General features: G+C 36.5%; 1 protein-coding gene across 1 annotated transcript in view; it reads left to right on the top strand.

The window, feature by feature from the left end:
- GALNT2 (polypeptide N-acetylgalactosaminyltransferase 2) overlaps positions 1 to 21667 on the top strand; it is a 74759-nt gene that overhangs the window by 36405 nt on the left and 16687 nt on the right. Inside the window, exons 2-8 of the mRNA XM_034428366.3 lie at positions 9367 to 9457; positions 11691 to 11844; positions 14659 to 14757; positions 14873 to 14940; positions 15328 to 15393; positions 15854 to 15975; positions 17234 to 17321. Of these exons, the coding sequence (XP_034284257.1) occupies positions 9367 to 9457; positions 11691 to 11844; positions 14659 to 14757; positions 14873 to 14940; positions 15328 to 15393; positions 15854 to 15975; positions 17234 to 17321 (688 nt within the window). The remainder of the gene's footprint in view (positions 1 to 9366; positions 9458 to 11690; positions 11845 to 14658; positions 14758 to 14872; positions 14941 to 15327; positions 15394 to 15853; positions 15976 to 17233; positions 17322 to 21667) is intronic.

Raw genomic sequence — 21667 nt, 5'->3', positions numbered from 1 at the left:
CTTCTGTTGTCAAATCGTCTCTTGATTTTATTTCACAAATTCTAGTGTTTTCTGGTAAGTTAATCATTTATGTTTACTTACAGTTTTTTGCCTATAAAATGCTTCTTATGCTGAGAATCCCAAAGGTGTTTTCAGACACATTATATTTGTTTCATACTGTAAGAATAGCCCACCTGATATGATTATTAAAATTTATATTAACCTTAGTTTTATCTTACCATAGATATCCCAATCTCAGATCCTGTCCTTCTAACTCCAGTAACCTTTACAGATAATCCTCAATTTAGGTAATCCACAATTGAGCCCGAAATTTCTGTTGCCAAGCAAAGCAAGTTGTTAAGAAAGTTATGCCCCATTTTACAACCTTTTTGCTACAGTTGTTAAGTGAATCATTGCAGTTGTTAAGGGAACCAGTTGTTAACAGAAGCTGGTTTCCCCCGTTGACTGCTTTTTGGAAGCCAGCTGGAAAGTTGTAAATGGTGATCGCATGAAACTGCCATAAATACAAACCAACTGCCCAAATTTGGATCATGTGACCATGGGGATGCTGCAACAGTCGTAAGTGTGGGAAAATGGTCATAATTCAGTTTTTCAGTGCCATTGTAACTTCAAATGGTCACTAAATGCATGACTGTAAATTGAGGACTATCTGTAATTCTCAGCAACATCCACTATTTCACTCAAGCTAAACAGGAAGTAATGAAATATAATTTGAAATCTGGTAGACCCGATCTTCCTCTTTCTTTTGCATCTTGCATCTTTTTTATTTAAGATGCATCTTTTGCATCTTAAATAAAATCATTTTATTTAACCTCAAGTTTTTCCCCTGCCATACAAATTTTGTTATATCCTTCTGCCATTGTTTAAATGGTATATCAGTTGTCAAAAGAGACATTATCTGAAACAAAAAATAACATTTTAGGTTAAACCTTTCATCTTAATCACAGAAATTGTCCCCAGTAGTGACAATTGTACCTTAGCCCATCTTTACATATTTTTTAAAACTTCACTCCATGTTTTAAGATACTTATTTTGAAATAACATACAATTCACATTTGTTACAGCAATACCCTAACATTTTATCTTATCCTCAATCTTAAAAATAGATATAATTGGGAGTCAATAGCAACTTTCAAGTAGCTTTGAAATACTGTTTCGGCAGCTTCTGCACTTTTTCTTTTCCTGTCCTTCCTCCTCTCTGCAGTTCCTTCTATGTCTGGGGGGAAAAATTATTCAGAAGACTAGTCATCCTTCCTAGCTATAGTTAGAAAGACAGTCACTCAAAGCTCAGGCAGAAAACTCTTGATCATGACCTCTGCATGGGTTGGTCAGTTTGTGTGAAACTTCTTGCACAATCACTGAATACTACACAATAAAGCTCCTTAGCCAATTTTTAAGTATTCAGTCTGATGTTTTTTTTCCTCCTTAGCGATAATTCTTGCAAGGTACTCTGGATGGAAAAATGCAGTCGGATGAACTAATTCTACCTTGTTGTCAGGTTACATTAGCAGAATCTTGCATGTTTGAAAGTATCTCAAGAAACTAGGAAGTCTCTTTTTTGAGTCTTTTGCCCTGCCCATATTTCTGTTGTGGTCTACGTTGCCCTTCATCTAGCAGTTCCCTTGGCGGTACTCTCTTTACTCTGTTCTCCAAGGCTGTTCCCACAGAACTCTGAGAAACTTCAAAGTGTATTTTCCAAGCTGAAGGATAAGGTTAGAGACGGTAAGGTATTTTCCAGATTGGTTTCAGTTGATTTTCATCTGCCTGCCCATGCTAGATGTTCAAATGCTGTTTCCTTATATAAACAGGATTTCCCTCCCCTACACTTAATTGGTGGCATGTGATTTTGTTTCTTCATCTCCCTCTTCTCTTTATTCGATAATTACTGAATAAATAATGGCTGCTGTGGTAGTGAATTCAGGATCACAAAATTTCACAGATGGCACCTACCTCCCACTGTCTTCTTATTTACAGAATTAATCATCAACTTTTCTGGCTCATTCAGTTCTTCTCATTTCCAGTGGTTATAAAAACATTAACTTCATCCTTATTAGCAGTGTACTAATACTTAATAATCATGACATTGATTTTCCTGGCACCACACGTTTAAAAATTTTTTTTAAAAAAAAGTATTTGCTTTGGAAGAAAAAATTATTTAGAGAAACAGTTGAAAATGCTTGTTGCTAGAATATTGTTGCTTGCATTAAAACTGGAGTACTAGCATGCCTTTTTATTGTCCCATGTAGTCTGTTTTCTAAATGCTGTTCATGATTTTTGCAGTGCTTTTGTCATACAGAAATATGCTAGAATTAATTTTAAGCGTAATAATGACTCTAGTGGTTATTAATAGCCTGTAAATATAGTCTACTTTATTTTTTTCCCATTAAAGTTACACATTTACTGGTTTTGCATATATTTGTTTGGAAAGCTTGACAATAAATTACATTTGCTGTGACCTTCAAAAATGTGTTTCTTCAGTGAAAAAAAGATACTTGCAATACTGTTTTACTACAAGATAGTTTAAAACAAAAAAAATGTCTTTAGAGTAAATCTTGAGAAATTGTATATTTTAAATCTTTATTAAAAACTATGGAGACTTATAATTTATTCCTTCCTCATTGTTTACTGGAATTATTTCATGGTTTGCTTTTATTTCTATTTTCTTATTTATTTATTTATTTTATTTTTAATTTGATTTATATGCCGCCCTTCTCCGGAGACTCAGTGTGGCTTACAATGCATTAAGCAATATCCTGCCATTATCTTCAGGAAGTCAGGCATTATATATAGTAATCCTTCCATTTTCCATCAAAACATTCTGAAGTAGCATTGAAAAATAATTGTTATCTGGAATTTTAGTCTTCGTTATTAGCCTTTTAATAAAGGTGACATTAGCATTCAGGGTGGATTTGATTTAAATCAAGTCAGTTTAAATCACAATTTAAATCATGATTTAAATCACTAGTAAAAAGGCTTAATTTAAATCAACTCAATTTAAATCATAATTTTTAAAGAGCAACTGTCATCTCTGTCCCACAGCAGCTCCTCCTAAGACCCTCTGTTGACTCACCAACAGTCCCAATATTGCAGAATATACAGCCTCATGCTATATAACTAAGTTCCACTTCATGCTGAATAAATTAAATTATTAATGTATCTTAAATAGAAAACTATCTTTAGATAGATTTTTACTCCAGAAACATTTTATTAAAATAAATTTGATAAAAATAAAATCAGATTTAAAATTTTAAAAATCCATTTTTTAATTTATTTTTTTAAGTCAACGATTTTTATCCACCCTGTTAGCATTTTAGTATGGCATCCATGCCTCCTTTTGTAGTTCAGGAAACATGTTTTTGTTTTAGACAAAACAAATGTGCAGAAACCAACCCATTCATAAACTCTACAATAGGGAGTTTATTCTGAAAGTTCTTGAAGCTTTAAGGAAATTGTAAACCCAATTGCCAAAGGGAGTAATGTAACTCTAAATTTTCCACTCATGGAATGTTATCTGGAATTAATGTTTTTTATAGTTCAATTTTTGGGTGTCTTATATGGTTTGATTGCATGTTTTGAGGTTTATTTGTTTTTGTGTCTTATAAAAATTCTCAGCCTTCCTTAATAAACTTTTTTTTTTTTTTTTGCTTTGCCCGAATTTTTGTGATTGGCATTTTGGGGTAGGCAAAAAAGCCACCTTTGCAAAGGTAAAAATGTTCTTTTCTCTCTCAATTTTTTTTTTTTTTAATTATTTGATTTATATGCCGCCCTTCTCCGGAGACTCAGGGCGGCTTACAATGCATTAAGCAATAGCCTTCATACTTTTGTATATTTATACGAAGTCAGCCCCCACAATCCAGGTCCTCATTTTACCTACCTTAGAAAGGATGGAAGGCTGAGTCAACCTTGAGCCTGGTGAGATTTGAACTTGCAGTAATTGCAGGCAGCTGATGTTAATAACAGTGCTTTAGTCTGCTGCACCACCAGGGCGCAGGGAATAAGTTTAGGGAATAAATTTAGGGAATAAATACAAATTCAGTTACAATTTATGGCAAAAGTAAACTTAAGTCAAAACTAATGATTGTGTTTCAATTTCCCCCCCCCCCCCAATTTTTGATTCCCTCTTTTAAAAAAATAAAATTACTATTCAACAAACTATATGATATATTGTGGGGCTTGGAATTACTTAATTAGAGCTTGCATTTCTAATTTTATTAAAACACTTTCTTAAATAGATACTCCTTTTTCATGTGTGGGTGACATCTTCTGATACTTCCAGATTCAGTATACTATCTGGTTTTAAAATGCATTGGGAATGTTTCCCTAAACGATCCTCAAAATTAGAAAACAGTAACTTGCATGAAATATTTTGTAGAAAGCAACCTTAATTTTTAATGGAATTAGAAGAAAAACATAGTGCAAATCTTGTGCTCTGGATACAGGAGGATTCTGATACTGTTATAGTATATAAAGTGTTTTAACTGTGGATTGAAAATTCTGTTATCTTAAACCTGAGCTGCTATATCTGTGCTGCAGAAATCCAGATGTAAATGGCAGTAAAATGTTCGTTAGTTTTACCTCTTTACTGACTCTAATGGTCATATGAATTTCTACAGCACAGATATGGAAGCCTATATCATACTACAGGTGTCCCCACTCCCGGCCATGGCCCACTACTGGGCTGTGGCCTATTTGCAACTGGGCCGCATGAGTGGTGGGCTGGTACGCACATCCATGTGCACGTGCACAGCTTGCCTGAGCGGCGGGCTGGCACACGTGCACATGCGCGCACAGCTCAACTTGTGCAAGTTAAGCTATGCCACTGCCCTGCTGCTCACCTGGCCTGGTTCCCCTCTTCCCCCCAGCAAGCTGAAAAAGTTGGGGACTGCTGCTGTATTACACTGGGAAACAGTGTTACATAGTGAGTGAGGAGAGGTCTCCACTTTGCTATAGTTACCTTGTAATTCTTAAGGGTAAAATAGCAAACTTTTGAGTTATTCAGAGAGTTTAAAGTAATTTTATGGGTTAAATTCCTTACAAAATGACAATTAATTTAGAATCATATTTTATCTATTTCAGTTTTGTACATTTTTATATAATAATGTGAAGTTTATGTAAGTTTACATAAAGTTAAATTAAATAAATTAAGTTTATTATTTACTTAATCCGTACATAGCAGAAGAAAAATGATACTACCTTTTTCCTTGCCTAAATAATGTGACTTTCTTCTTTTGTAAACCTGTGAATAGTCTAGTGTTTGTATAGCTTTGTGTAGCTTTTACGTCAACTCTTGTAAATAAAGAGGGCTTTATGGTATTCAGTATCTGAGGTTTATGTGTCATGCTATCTTGGTTAGCCTAAATATTTGTAATATTTAACTTCTTTTATATTTTTGCTTTCTCTTGACTTTGTGTTTCATAAGCCAATTTCTTTGTGTATTAAAGTTTATTCTTGGGAAACAGCTGTGCTGTTATCCTTTTTTAACGTGTGACTTACTTGCAGCTCTGGTGCATTAATTGCGTTTTAAGACTCTGTCCATCTTTCCTTCAATACAAAACTTCTCATTTCTAACTTTATTGTTTGTCACCTAATGGCAATATGACTATTAACAGTCTCTACACAGGATGTTTTTTGTTTTTGTTTTTTGCTGTTGAGAATGTTTAACCTGTCTTCTCATGTGAGAAGCGGCTAGACACAAGTGAAGCCAATCTTGCTGACCCTTTTGCAAAGGAATCAACAGGACTGGCTTCATTTTACTGTTTTCCCTTCATCTTTCATCCTTAGTGGGGACAGCCAAGATGTTCAAAAACTCTCCTGTGATACAGACTCATTATTTCATTTTTCACTTTAAAGTGCTTTATTACTTATTTTAAGCTTGAGTTATTCTGGTAATATACACATAACTCTTTATCCCCTTCCACTCCTTCCATAGATCATACTTTGCATATAAAATGTCTTTGTTCAGTTCTTGTCATCTCCAAGTAGAACTGAGAAACTCTCCTGCTTGTACTAGGAACAGCTGTCATTTGGCCAGGGTGAATAAAAATTGATGGTTTTTTAAAAAATAATAATAAAAAATGGATTTTTAAAAATTTAAATCAGATTTTTTTATTTAAATCAGATTTTTTTTATTTTTATCAAATGTATTTTAATAAAATGCTTTTTGAGTAAAAATCTATCTAAAGATAGTTTTCTATTTAAGATACATTAATAATAACCCTTCACAATTAAGTAGGACTCTAAGATAAATTACAGTTATACTTGTAGACTAAAATACAATCTTACCTGTGAAATGAAGGTAAAACTTGAAATAGAGAAGTGGTCTTAAAAACCAAAGAAGAGCTCTGCTCATATTAGCGACCCAACATTTTCTTTGCCAGTCAAATCCCAAATGCACAACTGAACAAAAAGTGTGATTGCACCTTCTCCTTGTATTCTCTAGAAATAAGTAATTGAAGATACATGAAATGAAAGTAATACGTAGCCATTCTGACCTATAGATAATAATAGCTTATCCTTTCATCCTTTATTGGTATTTTTTTAAATGTTAATTCTTTCTCCTGTTGTCTCCTTGAAAATGGTTAGTCTCAGGGGTGAAATGCCGGATCACCTAATCCGGTAGCGATGGAGGCGGGTGGTTCAGAGAACCGGTAGCAAAAATCCCTGCCATGTTGGTCTTTAATGTGATAAACAGCACCTTGAATTGAACCTAGAACCCCACTGGCAACCGTTTGAGCTTGCAAATGAGTAATATTACATGGCTGTACTGACTTGTGTCAGTGCCAATGCATTCTGGATCCGTTGGAGCTTCTGTAGAGCACGTTGCAGTAATCCACACAAAAGAAGACCCACGTATGAGTGACCATGAGTGGTACCTCCTGATCTAGTAATGAGAACAACTGGCACACAGTGTCTGAGCCATGGTTGAAATCTTCTCGTCAGGCTTGAATCATGAATCTAGAAACACCCTCAGATCTTGCATTAGATTTTTTCTCAAGGTGTAATTCTCAATACTATTCAGAATTAGAGGTCTAGGAAGTTTCAAAATTCACAGCTACCTAGTAGGGTTGAGCCTGATTCTGTTCTTCTATATCCAGACCTCCCCAAATCTCTAGACATTAAGACCATTGATGGCATCACTCAGGTAGCCAGGGACTGTGATGTATAAATTAGGTACCATCCGTATATTTAAGATCAGATGGAGCTACCTCTTCATTCAAGGATGAATTTGCTATGGGCCCTGTCCATATCTCACTTTTCAAGTTCTCCTGACCAATTAGGAGAGTCATGGATCTAATAAACAGGTAGTTGCACACACATTCCAAGAATCCTGTCCACTTTCTCAATACCCATAGGTTTGAAGTCTTTCCCAAGAATGATGTCAGACCATTCTTCAGTCAACTCAGCAGGACCTGCATATCAGGTGTCCAAATCTATGGACTAAAGTTGTCCTTAGGAGTTCAATATTAATTTTTGAAGAAGTTTTTACTTGTAAGAAGGTTAGATTCACCATGATTTCAGTTGCACCAGAAATGTGTTGATACAGTAGTTAGAATGAGATATTGCAAGCTAACTCTGCTCACTGCCAGGAGTTTGATCCTCACCAGCTCAAGGTTGACTCACCCTTCCATCTTTCCAAGGTTGGTAAAATGAGGACCCAGATTGTTGGGGGGGGCATATGCTGACTCTGTAAACCGCTTACAGAAGGCTATAAAGCACTGTGAAGTGGTATATAAATCTAAGTGCTATTGTTATTGTAAGCTGTGTCACAACTGTCTGGCCAATTCCTAATCTGCCTTTGGTCTGAAAAGGCTTCTCTCTGTTCTGTGTATTTCAAAGTACTCTACTCATTGTGCATATCTAGTAGAATGGGAGTCTTGTGACTTCCCCATAAATACTTGTGCTGAGAATTCATTGCAATTCTAATGCTGAGAATTAATTGCTTGGGACAAAATGGCAAGATATTTTAAGTCTTGTTGCCTAATCCCATGGTTGCAAATTAAAGTGCAGTGACATAGAAAACAAGCCCTTTACAAGTTCTGCTTCTTAGAATTGTCTGAATCTTAAGTATTACTTAGGGAATTTTCAATACAGAATAACAAATATGGGCTCAAAAAAGTTAAAAAGTATTTTTAACTGAAGTGGAACATCATAAAAAGCATGCTAAAACCTGAAATTTGACAAGGCAGGAAAAACAATTTGTTCTAGCTATATAGTGATTTTTGTAGCACTTGGTTAACTTTTGTGATTAATAGGATCTGATCCTGGTGATTATATGAACAAATAAGTCCCATCTCCCTTTTGCGTTGGTCCTTGATAATAATCTTGATGATAATCTGATTCTTCCAAAGATGTTCTGGTGATCTCTTTGATCTTATTCATCTATCTTATTGGTTGTCTTCCACTTTTTCTACTTCCACTTTTGATTAGCAGGCAAGTTCTTTTCAACCCCATTGTAGTGAATAAATTGAACTACCTTCATTCCATTATATGTAAATAGATTTTTCTGACTTGGATAATTAATGAAGTTGGGCCAATTAAAGTAATTTTATACAGTTTCGTAACATAGATAGTCCTCGCTTAACAACAGTAATTGGGATCAGAATTTCTGTTGCTAAGTGACACGTTCATAAAACAATGTGACATGAACATGCTGCTTAGCCATGGCAATTCCAGCACTTCCAATTTCTGTCTTTAAGCAAATCTAGAGCAAAGAAACAAGAGATCACATAGTTGTCCTCAACTTCCCGCTGGCTTCTCCATTGACTTGTCAGAAGCTGGCAGTGAAAGTTGTAAATGACAATCACATGACTACAGGACACTGCAATGTTGTAATTGTGAGGCAGTAGCTGGGCAACTGGATCATGATCATGTGACCATGGAGGGGGACAGCCAGAACTTTGGAGACTGCTCATAAGTGCCATATATTCAATACCGTCATAAGTGTGAATAGTCACTGAACAAGTGGTTGTTAATTGAGGACTATCTGTAATAATAAAGGGAACTGATTTATAAGAGGACTCCAACTGATGTGTTATATGTTATAGGGCAAGCACTTGGAAAATGCCTAAGATGAATGAATAAAGATGTGAAAAATAATTTGTTTCAAAAGCTGGAATGGTCCAAACAGCTGTTTTGAACTTGAAATGGGATGCGTCAAGCTCTATAGGTTTTGCACAGTACAAGTGTATTGTGTACTCCGTATCATTGCTCAGTGATCTTTCTTGCTGACGTTGTCATTTTGATTGATGCTAAAGACTCCTTGGTTCCAAAAAAAAAAAAAGTAAAAATAGCCATTTCTATTTTTGTGGAACAGTTTTTTGAAGTACTGTTTTAATGATAAATCTGTGTTTGTATTGTTCTCCCTAGGAGGATCCAAATAATATCAACACATTAAAAAAGAAAGACCAACACAGTAATGGGGATGAAAAGTCACAAAACATGGAGACCCTGCCTCCAGGTACTGAATTGTTACTTTTAAAATATCACACAGAAGTAAATATAACTAATCTAACAGAAAAGATAGAAAACTTATTTTGACTGAAGTAGACAATGAAGAGTGAGAAATTTAAGTATTCTGTTTTATGTATTCATATATTTGACCTCTTAAGGATAAAATGTGAGAACTTTTGAAGGTATAGTTTACCTCATTTTAAAACTGACTATATTATGTGGGGCTTATTTTTGAGTAGAGATTATAGGACTGTACTATTAAAAGGAGAACTATTAACCTGCTGAAAAGATTTTAAAACAATCCATCCTGAATCATTGTGCAACAACAATTAGGATTCTGGAAACCTTGCTGTCTTCTTATTGAAAACCTCTAATCTTCCTGACTGATAAAAAAAAAAAGATCTGAAATGGGAATGTTTCTGAAGAGTCAGAGGTACCAAAACATCAAATGGACTATGCTTCCTTTCATCTTTTAAAGTAAGCAAATTATAACACTGAAAAGCTTCACACACTAGCTTACTGTGGAATAGAATTTTAATCACTGTTGGGACCAATCTGTGAAAAATAACATTTATCACTAGTTAAGTGGCTCTGGGGTAGCTCTGTAATAGTTTTGATAAGCTATACCAACATAGAGTTTTTATAGATATTACACACAGATTGTAAAATATGCACAATATAAATAATGAAAACCACAAGCAGTACTGTATATTAGACTTTAGGCTCTAAATTTGGGACAGTATGATTCTGCTAGTCTTCTGTAAAGTTTGGGTGAGCCAGCCAACTTAATCACCCAAATAAAGAGTTGAATATGTAAGGAAAAACATAAAATTAAATAAAGAAGAGTAGGCATGGATTATTAAATCATGTGCAGTAGAACAAGAGGATCAAGAATAAAAGAATATCGCAGAAGTATGGATTGAATATAAAAGTGAATGACCAGTAGTGAGGAATAAGTTGAAATGATTTTATGATATACAGCAGAGTTCCCCAAACTTTCTGGCTTTGTGCACTGGTAGGGGGGAGAGGAGATGGGTCCATGCAAGCGGCGGGTATGTGTGCCCAGCTTCATTTGCACAAGCGGTGCCCACTACTCACACAACTGGAGCGCACACACTCACCCACTGCTCACGCCCACCACTTCCATGGCCCGGTTCCGAATGACTCAAGGCCCAGTAGTGGGTTGAGCCCAGGGATTGGAGATCTCTGATATACACAGAATAATATGAATGGAATCACAAAACAAATATATAAAGTGAATGGGAAGACAGTTTTATTTTAATGTCTTTCTCTTGATGCCAGTTCAACCCACAGCTCCTCTTATTTCCTACCAGCAGTTTTTCCTATGGGAATCTAAACTAACACTCCTTATCAGCAAAGATAGTACAAGTCAACACAAAGTATTTATTTGGGCTTCTGTGTGGAAGACTTGACATTTGTCCAGCCAGTTGGAAGACATGGTTGAACGCAGTCTTGTCACAGCCTTTCTAATAATCTGGGAATCAAATATCCATTTTCTTAAAGAGTTACAGTACCATGAGATTGAGTGGAAAGATCTTTGCAGGTATTTGTAAGATTATTCAAGGGTTTTTAGTTGGGATATAAATAGCTTACATAAAATAACATTTAGTGGATGATCCAATAAGAAAGCATTCTGCAAATACAAAGGGCAAAAACTATCCTAACATACGTCTCCTATTGCCTTCAGAAGCTGTTCTTTGGAAACATTTAATGTTCTCTGTGTTGTGTGCTAGTAGTGAAAGAATTTTAATATTTCAAACAATGTTGTGGAGCAGGGAACCTGTTTACATTGCTAATAGCTAAGTTGAAGACAGATTGATTTACATGTAGCTGCTAAAACATTTCCTACCCCAGCAAGAGTAGATAAAATGGAGTCATGGTATACTTAGTAATGCATTTGATGAAAGATGCAATTATGACCCTGTTCACTTTTCACAAGCAGAGGTACCAAAAGATAGAACCATACATCAGCTGTTCAGTTTCTGTTTTCTTTCAAAGCAAATAGCAGGCCAGAGTGGAGATGCCATCCAGAATTTAAAAAGTGACAGCGATGTTACAAATGTAGGAGGTACAGTAATGTTTGAGTGGGCTTGGAAGAGAGGTGTCATCTGTTGCTAGTCCTTGAGAATTTGGCTATATTTGCCTATATACTGAAAAGTGTTTTTACCAAAGCCAGAATTTATCTTAGGTCTTCTGTTAATACCAGTTTTTCTTCTTAGGAAAAGTTAGGTGGCAAGACTTTGACCAGGATGCTTATGTTGGAGTCACTATGGTCAAAGCTGGTCAAGACCCATATGCCCGCAATAAGTTTAATCAAGTGGAGAGTGATAAACTACGAATGGACAGAAATGTTCAGGATACAAGACATGATCAGTAAGTACCGCCTATCTTTAGAACTCGTTATCTTGTAACAAATAGTGCCTAAGCTAAAAAGTACCCGAACTAAAAAATGAATATTGAGCAAAGTGCTCAGCTGCAGCTCTCAAGAGTTCAGTGGTAGTTAGCTCAGATTGTTTGATCCTATTTATATTTCTGTCATAACATTCTCTGCTGAGTTGCAGTAATTCATAGCACTGAATGACAGTTCTAAAAGAATACAAAGCAATTCAAGAATAAATTATACAGTCTGTACAAGACCTGCTTGATTTGGAATACGCTAGAAAGGCAGCGTCCTTGGTACTGTGTCAGCATTGGCATCACAATTATTTCCCTGCTTGGCATTATTATGGTTTCTAAATCTTGCCTAACTGGGATGCTGTTATGTGCACAACTGAAGATTTAATCCCATCCTTACTGATTTTAATGTCAATGTTAATCTGTTTTCAATCTCTTTGGAGGTTTTGTTTTACTTAATACTTTATAAACATCTATTAGAAACAAAGTTGGCTTATTAATATTTATTCAAGTAAACATGCAGGATAACTGCCTCACACATAAGGCAAAATCAAGATACGTATTCTTTATTTCTTGGTTCCTTTTTACCTCTCACTATCTGTGATTCTGGAAAGCCCTCCAAACATGTCTTTTTTTCATAGGCCTGGAGATCCCCTGGCAACAGGGAGCCTGCACATTAATTTCATCACATGGAATATTCTGAAGCATTCCCTCTTATGATCTTGGTTTTTTTAAAAAATTATGTTTAATTGTTTTGATTTGATAAAGAAATAAGCATCTTGCTGAAATTTAAAAAATACTGGAAATGGGGGGAAAATGTAGCATCCTTCAATTTTAAATTTGGTCTTCAGTGTTCAGATTAGAATTAGAATTCATCAGATGCAAAGTTAAGAGCTTGTTATGCAGTTAAGAAAAACATTTGAAAAATGCTTCTATTTCTTATATTAAGGAAGGGTCCAGTGGCATGGGAAATATTCACCTGCTTTAATTAATTCTGGAATTTTGGGAATGAACAAAAGATGTGCCCAAATGAGCCCAAAAGGCTGCTTAATATTTGGATTGAAGTTTATGCTGCAGCATAAACATTACAAGCTTGTCACTGAGATGAGCTGGACAACCAGATCATCAGTCCTTTTGTCTATGAAACTTTGAAGCAACTTAACTTTTTATGAGCCAAGTCATTTATAAACATTTGACCTTTGATTTACTTAACCCTAAATTCCTCTTAGACTGCTAAACGAATTCATTTTGATTAGCTTTATGTGGATCATTTATATTTTTAATGGTAGAATTTTGTTGAACTACATGTTTTTCATTGTTATATCTTGTAAGTTGTCTACCTCTTAAGGAAACAGGATAGCAGATACCTAATAACCTGACTATCTGTTTTAGACCCTGTATAGGCTGAATGTTTTGTGAAACCTTGAATATGTATGTCTTGCCTCCCCCAGAATTGATAAAACTTAGTATAGCATGGATTATAAGTGAAAAAAACATGATGCAGCATATTTCAGCAGTAATTCAGGTTGATAAACTATTCTCCATAAGCAATCGTGGAAGAAAACATTCTTAGAAATGCCTACATTTATTAAGCTCTGAGACATTTGCCGAAAATGAGACTTTCCCTTTCAGGCATTCTAAAAGCACATTTAAATTTAAAAAATATAGCAAATAATTACATATGAATGTGATTTTATATTTTTTGGAAAGAAGAATAAATGTCCCATTTTATAAACTGAAAGATTGGTACCAAGCTAATATTTTATAAGGATCAGAAACACAGGAATACATGACTGATAAATACATAGTAACTGTCCCATGAATAAATGTCTATGGAGATTCTCAATCATCCACGTCATGCTTGCCCCAAAGGTGTTTTTCAAAAGGCAAATGGACTTTTTTGGTTTTGTTCCTTGAAAATGTTTTGCTCCTCATCCAAAAAGCTTCTTCAATTCTGGCTGAATGATGGGGAATGGAAGAATTTATATTCCTTACCAGTCATTTGGTCATTAGATGAATGCTAATGAGGTCCAGGTAGAAGAAAAGCATAATGGCTTCAAAATCTAAGGGACTGGTTTGGACAAAACTCAACAGCACTTTTTTGTGCGGCTGTTGATAAAAATAGGATCGCCAACATGATTGCCAATGTCCCATGACAGATATGGAATAAGAAAAAGAAGAAGTTGCCTTTTGAAAAGTGCCTTTGGGACAACCATTAATATGGCTCACACTTGCAAGGTTGTTTAGATCAACAGTCCCCCAACCTTTTGGGCATCAGGGACCGGTTCGGTGGAGAGAGATTTTTCCATGGACTGGAGGGGGTGTGATTTTTCTGAATCTCACGGATGGGGCCTCACTTGCTTGCACAGCCAGGTTTCTGGCATGCCGCAGACCAGTGCTGATCCACAGACTGGGAGTTGGGGACCCCTGGCCTAGATCATCTTAGTGACGAGTTTGTAACATTTCCTGCAGTCTTCAGACTAAATATTAAGCAGTGTTCTGGGCGCATTTGGGCACAGCTTAGAGAGTGTTTTCTCAACCTTGGAAGTTTTAAGATACTGTATGTGGAATCAACTCCTAGAATTCCCCAGGATAGTGGAAATCCAAATATCTTGAAGCTTCCAAGGTTGAGAAACTCTGGCCTAGAGAAATGGCAGTTGTTCTTTCTTTCGATCTTTCTGCTCTTGCTCCTTAGAAGATCTAATGGAAATACAGTATCTGAGGTCAGCTTTTAATGAGAACCTCCATGTCAGTGGCACTACCATTTGAAACCTTTTTGTCCTTCCTTTTAAGGTGTCAACGAAAGCAATGGCGGATAGACTTACCAGCTACTAGTGTAATCATCACTTTTCACAACGAGGCCCGATCAGCTCTCCTTCGAACTGTTGTCAGGTATTTCTGCAACACTTTCTTAAACCACATGGGGCTACCACAAAGTGATAATTCATAGTTTTTCTCAGCGCATTGAACTAGGTGATTATTCTCATCCGATTTCTTTTCTTTTTAGTGTTCTCAAAAAAAGCCCACCACATCTTATTAAGGAAATTATATTAGTAGATGACTACAGCAATGATTGTAAGTACTTTCACAAGGCTGTTATTTAGTGCAAAACATGAGATAGTATATTGTTCTGACAAAGGACTATTGGGCTTGTAATCCGCACTGCTGGAGTTGTCTGAGTTGACTGGGCATATATTCATATAGGGTCTAGGTTGCTTTTAGTTTCCAAAGCATTTACTTTCTGGCATCTTTAATGCCATAATCTGCCTCTTCTACTTTTTCAAGATGAAATTGTCATCATTCAGACTTGCAAAATAGGCTTATGGTGGAAAACTGGAGGAAATCAGATGAGCTTTAGTTCTGAAACTTGGGAACTTTCCAAGGAGGGAAGAGTCTTTGTGACAGTTTCTTGATTCAAGATAAAGAAATGACTGGTTTTTGTTTTTTTTCCCCCTTTTCTAGCTGAGGATGGTGCTTTATTAGGTAAAATTGAGAAAGTGAAGATACTTCGAAATGACCGCCGGGAAGGTGAGCATCTTGTTAGGACCGGAAACAATATGAAGATTAAAACGTTGGTTAAAAGACCAATTTTCTCTTTCTGCACACATTGAATGTAGAAGAAAATAGATTGCACAATGGAGGCAGGGCATTTCATCTGATAGCTATTTTAAATTATGTTTTCCAGCTCACTTTTTTTCCTTAATCAACATCTTCCTGGAAGCCTTTCTTAAATCAACAGTTCCGAAGTGGAGATCTGATTTTTCTAATGACTTTCTTGTACTGCTCTAAGTTAAAGTGCCTGAAGATTGTTTCTGTTGAAGTCTTCCTAGGTACTTTATATGGGAAAACTTCTGATTGGTTTACCAGTCTTTCTATCAGATTGTTAGGTAGATTAATATCAGAGGGGGAACAATACAGTAGGCAGTACAGTAAAAATGCAATTGATTGCAAAATGCAATCGAGCCAACTATGTGTCCTTGATTTTCAGGTTTGATGCGTTCTCGTGTTCGAGGGGCAGATGCAGCACAAGCAAAAGTACTGACATTCTTGGATAGTCACTGTGAATGCAACGAGCACTGGCTGGAGCCTCTCCTGGAGAGAGTAGCCGAGGTTAGTTGTGAGAAATAATCTTAATGGTCTCTAAGAATGGGCCTCTGGATTCTCTTTTGCATCGAAAAGTACAGGTGGTCCACCACTTTACAAACGTTCACTAAGTGATCATTCGAAGTTACAACAGCACTAAAAAAAAGTGACTTATGAACATTTATCACATTAACAGCTGTTGCAACATCTCCATGGTCAAAATTCAGGCGCTTGGCAACTGACTCGTATTTGTGGTGGTTGCAGTGTCCTGGGGTCATGTGATCACCTTTTGTAGCCTCCCGACGAGTAAAGTCAATAGGAAAGACAGTTAACAACCGCGCTACTAACTGAACAACTGCAGTGATTCACTTAGCAACGTGTGGCGAGAAAGTTCGTAAAATGGGGCAGAACTCCCTTAACAATTGTCTTGCTTAGCAACAGAAATTTGGGGCTCAATTCTGCTTATAAGGTGAGGACTACCTGAAGTAGCCTTCATTTAATTTTAAGCACTACTTTCAGGTTTTTTTAAAAAAATAAATCAGTTTATTGACTGAATTCTAAATTGAAGAAGTGGTACTGAAACATAATAATAATAATTGTTAAAGACTTGGCAATAGCTAAGAGCAGGGGTGGGCAAATGTGGCCCTTTTACAACCTGTAGACTTCAACTCCCAGAATTCCTGAGACAGCCAAGCTTGGCTATCTCAGGAATTCTGGGAGTTGAAGTCTACAGGTTGTAAAAGGGCCACATTTGCCCACCCCTGGCTAAGAGCAAGGAAGTTGAAAAAAAAGACAGAAGGACAAATTCTGGCCGCACAAGACCAAGCTTTAAGAACAAATGCATACGAAGCTAAACTCGAGAAAAGCAACAGACAGCAAATACTGCCTCTTCAAAGCTGAAGAAACCAGATCATACCAGTCAGGCAGATACTGTGGGGCAGATACTATGGGAGTGAAGCAAATAACCAGGCCTTATGCTACGCAAGGCCTTTTCCAACCTCTCCCTGTATGATCTGGAACGTTTAATTTCCTTGAGAATTGAATTGAGTTAGCAAAATAACTCAATAAGCCTACTGTACCTAATTGTTAGCAAAAATCAGGTTCTTAGCGCAAGAGGGTGGATTTCCTTTTCTTGGGCAGGTAGGTGGGTTCAGTGCTAGCCCTGTATATGTGGATAGCATTGGATTTAAAAGCTAGCCTTCTAAAGAAGATCATGTTTTTTGTAACATTCAAAACAACACAAGAGCCTATTGTTCATTAACTTTTGTTTTGAAATGTATTTCAGGACAAGACCCGAGTTGTATCTCCTATAATTGATGTCATTAACATGGACAATTTCCAGTATGTGGGGGCCTCAGCTGATTTAAAGGGCGGTATGTACTTTATTGGAATATGAAGTCTTTCCAGGGTCTCTAAATGTGTCACAATAATCCAGATACTAGCTTGAGAAACGTATACCTTTTTACCTTTGTGTAAATAAATGGAGTAAAATGTCAGAGCATGCTTCCAGTCTTTTAGAACAACGTTCATGTTTTTTGTCAGCGTGCAACAGAAATCTTGCAGGAGAGTAAAGCCTTTCCTGATAAAAGGCCCAGATCTAAGAGATGGGAAACATTTCTGCCTAAGGTCTTGAAGAGATGCTGTAGAAAATACATACAAATATCCTGACACAGTACTGTGTTTTTATAGTTCCATGGGCTCAGAGGTGGGAACTGCCAGTTTTGAGCCTGTGAGGTTTATGTCCCAGCTTTGTCAAGGAGACTTGGGAAATTGAAATAAAATATGTGTTTTCCTTTCCTTGTTTTCTAAAACATTTCTATATACTGTATTTTTTGGAGTGTAAGACGCACCTTTTTCCCCCCTAAAAGGGGGTGAAAATTTGGGTGCGTCTTATACACCGAATGTAGGCCCGCCCACCCATTGGCCCCCAACCTTTGGTCTCTGCCTCCCAGCAATTTACCCCCTTGTAGCAAGCAGCAAGAAGAAACAGACCATTTCAGCTTCAGCACAGCCTAATTAGCACAAGTTGATTGTCCTTGGATCGGCCTTCCGACTCTCAGCTGTTTCTGGCTTCAGGGATTGCCATTGCCTATTGCTGCGCAGGCCTCTGCTGCTTGCTGCAAGGAGGTAAATTGCTGGGAGCAGATTTTTTTTTCTTATGCTAATCAAGCTATGCTGAAAACGAAAATGAAAGTAAAGCAGGCTGTTTGCTGCAAGGAAGCAAAATTGCTGGGAGGCAGAGGCAGATTTCTTTTCCTTATTTTCCTCACCAAAAAAGATAGGTGCGTCTTATAGTCCGGAGCGTCTTATACTCCAAAAAATACGGGATTCCAGGAAAGGTGCTGAAAATGGTAAAAAAAAAATTCTCTCCTAAGTGATGTATGTATTCAGTATCTGGGATTGAATTTACAGTCAGGACCTGAAAATCCGGTCCATAAAGGAGAAATACAACTATATTCAGATTAGAATGAAATTGAATTCTAGGATAAGCTCAGCAAATGACTATCAGTTATTTATTCTGAATTCGGTTAGAATTCATTCAGTTTGGGTAGTAGCACTAAACTGACCTCAAGAAAAGCTAATCAGGATCAGATCTGATTAGTATTTGGAATGGGGGAAATGACCAGGGCTGTTCTAGGGTTATCAGCTAAACCAGTGATTCTGAGCTTTAAACACTTGAAGATGTGTGGTCTTCAATTCCTAGAATTCCCCAACCTGGATGGGTGGCTGGAGGATTTTGGGAATTGAAGTCCAAACAACTTCAAGTGGTCAAAGTTGAGAAACACTGGGCTAAACTGAGAAGTTCAAAGAACATCAGAGAAGATAGTTAATATCAAATCACATCCTCCTCACTGCTGAGAAAGGTACGCCATTGTGCCTTTGAAGTCACCAAGAGTCAAGCTTATCTAGCAGAATGTTAACTGCTTCACTTAAGTAGATGAAAAAGAGAAAATAGATTGGGAATTCCAGCACATTGTTTATTAAGTTCAAGCCTCTTGATGATGGGTATTCAAAATATATTGAACATTTTGGAATGGTTGCTTTAAATCTGAAGTGGGTTGCTTGAGCCTTTTTGATCTTTAAATATCCTATTTGAACCCTGAGCTGGCTGAGTTTTGATTTTGATTCAGAGCTGTTCTAAATTCAAATCACTCCTGGAACTGTTGGAACATCCTGTTTTGAAATCAAAACCACTGTTCCAAATTCAGAATATTTTGTACCCTTCATCAACTGCTGCAGGATAATATACTCAGAGGCATCTACAGAAAGCCAAGTTTGCATCACAACGATGATATATGTTGTGATGCAAATTCCATCTTTACTGTTGGATGCTTATCCTACGGTTGGGTAGATAATATATAGAAAACTATGTTCTGTAACTTTAACTGCTACAAGATGACTAATTGGCTGTGCTAAGCAGACATAAAAGAAGGCAGGAAGTTCATTCACTTCTGCTCCTGCTATTAGAAGGTTGAACTGCTGAAAGGAACTGTGTCTGTATTACTGAAGAGAACTGGAATTGTAAGCAAACTATGTTTTTGTGTTGAACCATGATTATTTGAAGAAGTGTTATCTTTGTTTTGAGAAACCAAGTTTGGTTTTTTTTACTAGAAGTAAAGACTGTTTATTTTTCTTTAAACGTTCAGAGTCTGTGAGTATCTGTGTGTTTTGCTAAGCAACGTATCTATTCGCTGTCTGGTCCGTTGCACCACTTTGCAAGGGGCAGTTTTACCCTCAACATTTACTTGTGTCTCAACATTTGATGCAAATACAGAAATTGGATACATATACATATACATATACATATACATATACATATACATATACATATACATATACATATACATATACATATACATATACACATGCATGCATTCTTTGCCATTTATCTCTGTTCTATTGACATCTGTACTGATGCTATGTAGATATATAGCTGGTTCCCTGACAATTTAAATAAGGCCACAATTCTGCATCCTGTCTAATGTGAGAAAACAACTGTGTTTATATCTACATGTAATGTACCTTTATAAACGTGCTTTCCTAAAATCTAGCATAATGTGAAGGGCTAAACAAATATATTTGATCTTCAACTCTCTGTAGGGAATCTATTGCAATATAATATTTTAGCAATGATGAAATAGCCAATATTATAGTATTGAGGATCTAAAAAAAAAAAGATAAGGAAGAACACTCAGCATTGATTTTTGATTTCAGGTTTTCATATTTGTCCTTTGTGTGAAAATTTGCCCTTCATTTCTTTCGTAAAATGAATTAGGAAATGCCTAGACGTGTTCAAAGGTGAAAAGTAAAGAGGGAAATCTGGAGCTCTAATAATAGTCAGAGGCATTGCTGTCGAAGTCTGTTGTAGCTAAGATTAAGAACACATTTGTATTCTTGACATCATCAATAACCTCTCCTGGATACTCTGTTACACGTTGAAATACTCTTTGGCATCTATTCTGAGGATTTGTTGCTCTGGATATTTGATGATCATGGCAGTTTATTTTGGCGTGCTATAATAGAATCTCTTGAGTATAAAAGTATTGCTCATATATTGCCATTCTCAGCATAATTACCCACTGTAAGTAATTATGCAATTTGGAATCACATGTAGTTGTGAAAAGGATTGGAAAAGGAGACATTGGAGTATAGGTGGCAATGATTTGATTTCAATATGAATTTTTTTTAAAAAAAAGTGACATCTGTGTGGTTACCATATAGGTTATCTCAGTGCCCGGTCTGGTATGACCCTCTGATCAAACTGAGCTGATATATTTTTAGTAGTATTTTTTTTATACCATTGACACTTCAGGTTTTCCTGTGCTCTATTATTGCTTCATGTTCCAAAGGAGCCCCCTAATGTTTACTGCAGTGTATGTACATGTTGAGGTTTTAACTTTTTTTTTATATTAATGGCATTTTATACAGTGAAATACAGTGAAATGTAATATTTTTGCTGTAAGTGAAGACATGGTAAGCTCAGCGTGTTGCTCTATTACCCACCACAGTGTAGTATTAAAATGAAGCGTGTTTTTCAAATGACACGGCTATAATTTCCAATGGTGGAAATTGGATCTTTTTTTTAAGCATGGTATTCTATTAGCATGGAAAAGTACTGCTGGTTGCCCGAAAATCATATGTGCCTAAAATGCTAAGAATGCAACTAAACAGCTTTTGAAAAATTGTATGCAAACGTAGCACTTGTGACATCTTTGGGAAATTTCATGCTGCAAGATCCATAGCATGATTAACATGGAAGATAGTTTTAATCTACCTTTTATGGAAGCACTCAGCAGCTTACATTCTAATAAGTTATCAGAGGGGAAAGCTATTGTAGTATCAGGCTGAGTAGTACAGTAGTAGCAATACGAGCAGGAGGATAGCTAACAGGAGGCTGTCCAATCCAGGCATTCCCCCCTCCCCTCATTGTTAAATTCTAATGTTGTATGATAGCTGGAAAGTGATTTCTGCCAAAGGCAGTTCTTGGAGAAGAGCAGTTTAAGCAACAGATGGTTCCCATGGAGCTTGAGGAGGTGTCAGTGGTTTGCCATTCCTTCAAATGTGGTCAGATGGTATCTGCTGTGGGAGCAGAGAAGCTAAAATAACAATTTTGGAAATAGCAGCTGGAGGTAGAAGAATTGGCAGGGAAGACAAGAAACACAGATTCAAGCTTCTGACTTCGGTGCCATCTCCTGATCAGTTCAGCTGATACCTGCTG

The sequence above is a fragment of the Pantherophis guttatus genome, chromosome 1 (genome assembly GCF_059756535.1).
Source record: "Pantherophis guttatus breed Tessera chromosome 1, ASM5975653v1, whole genome shotgun sequence".
NCBI lineage: Eukaryota > Metazoa > Chordata > Lepidosauria > Squamata > Colubridae > Pantherophis > Pantherophis guttatus.
This window is presented reverse-complemented; position numbering and strand designations above follow the sequence as displayed.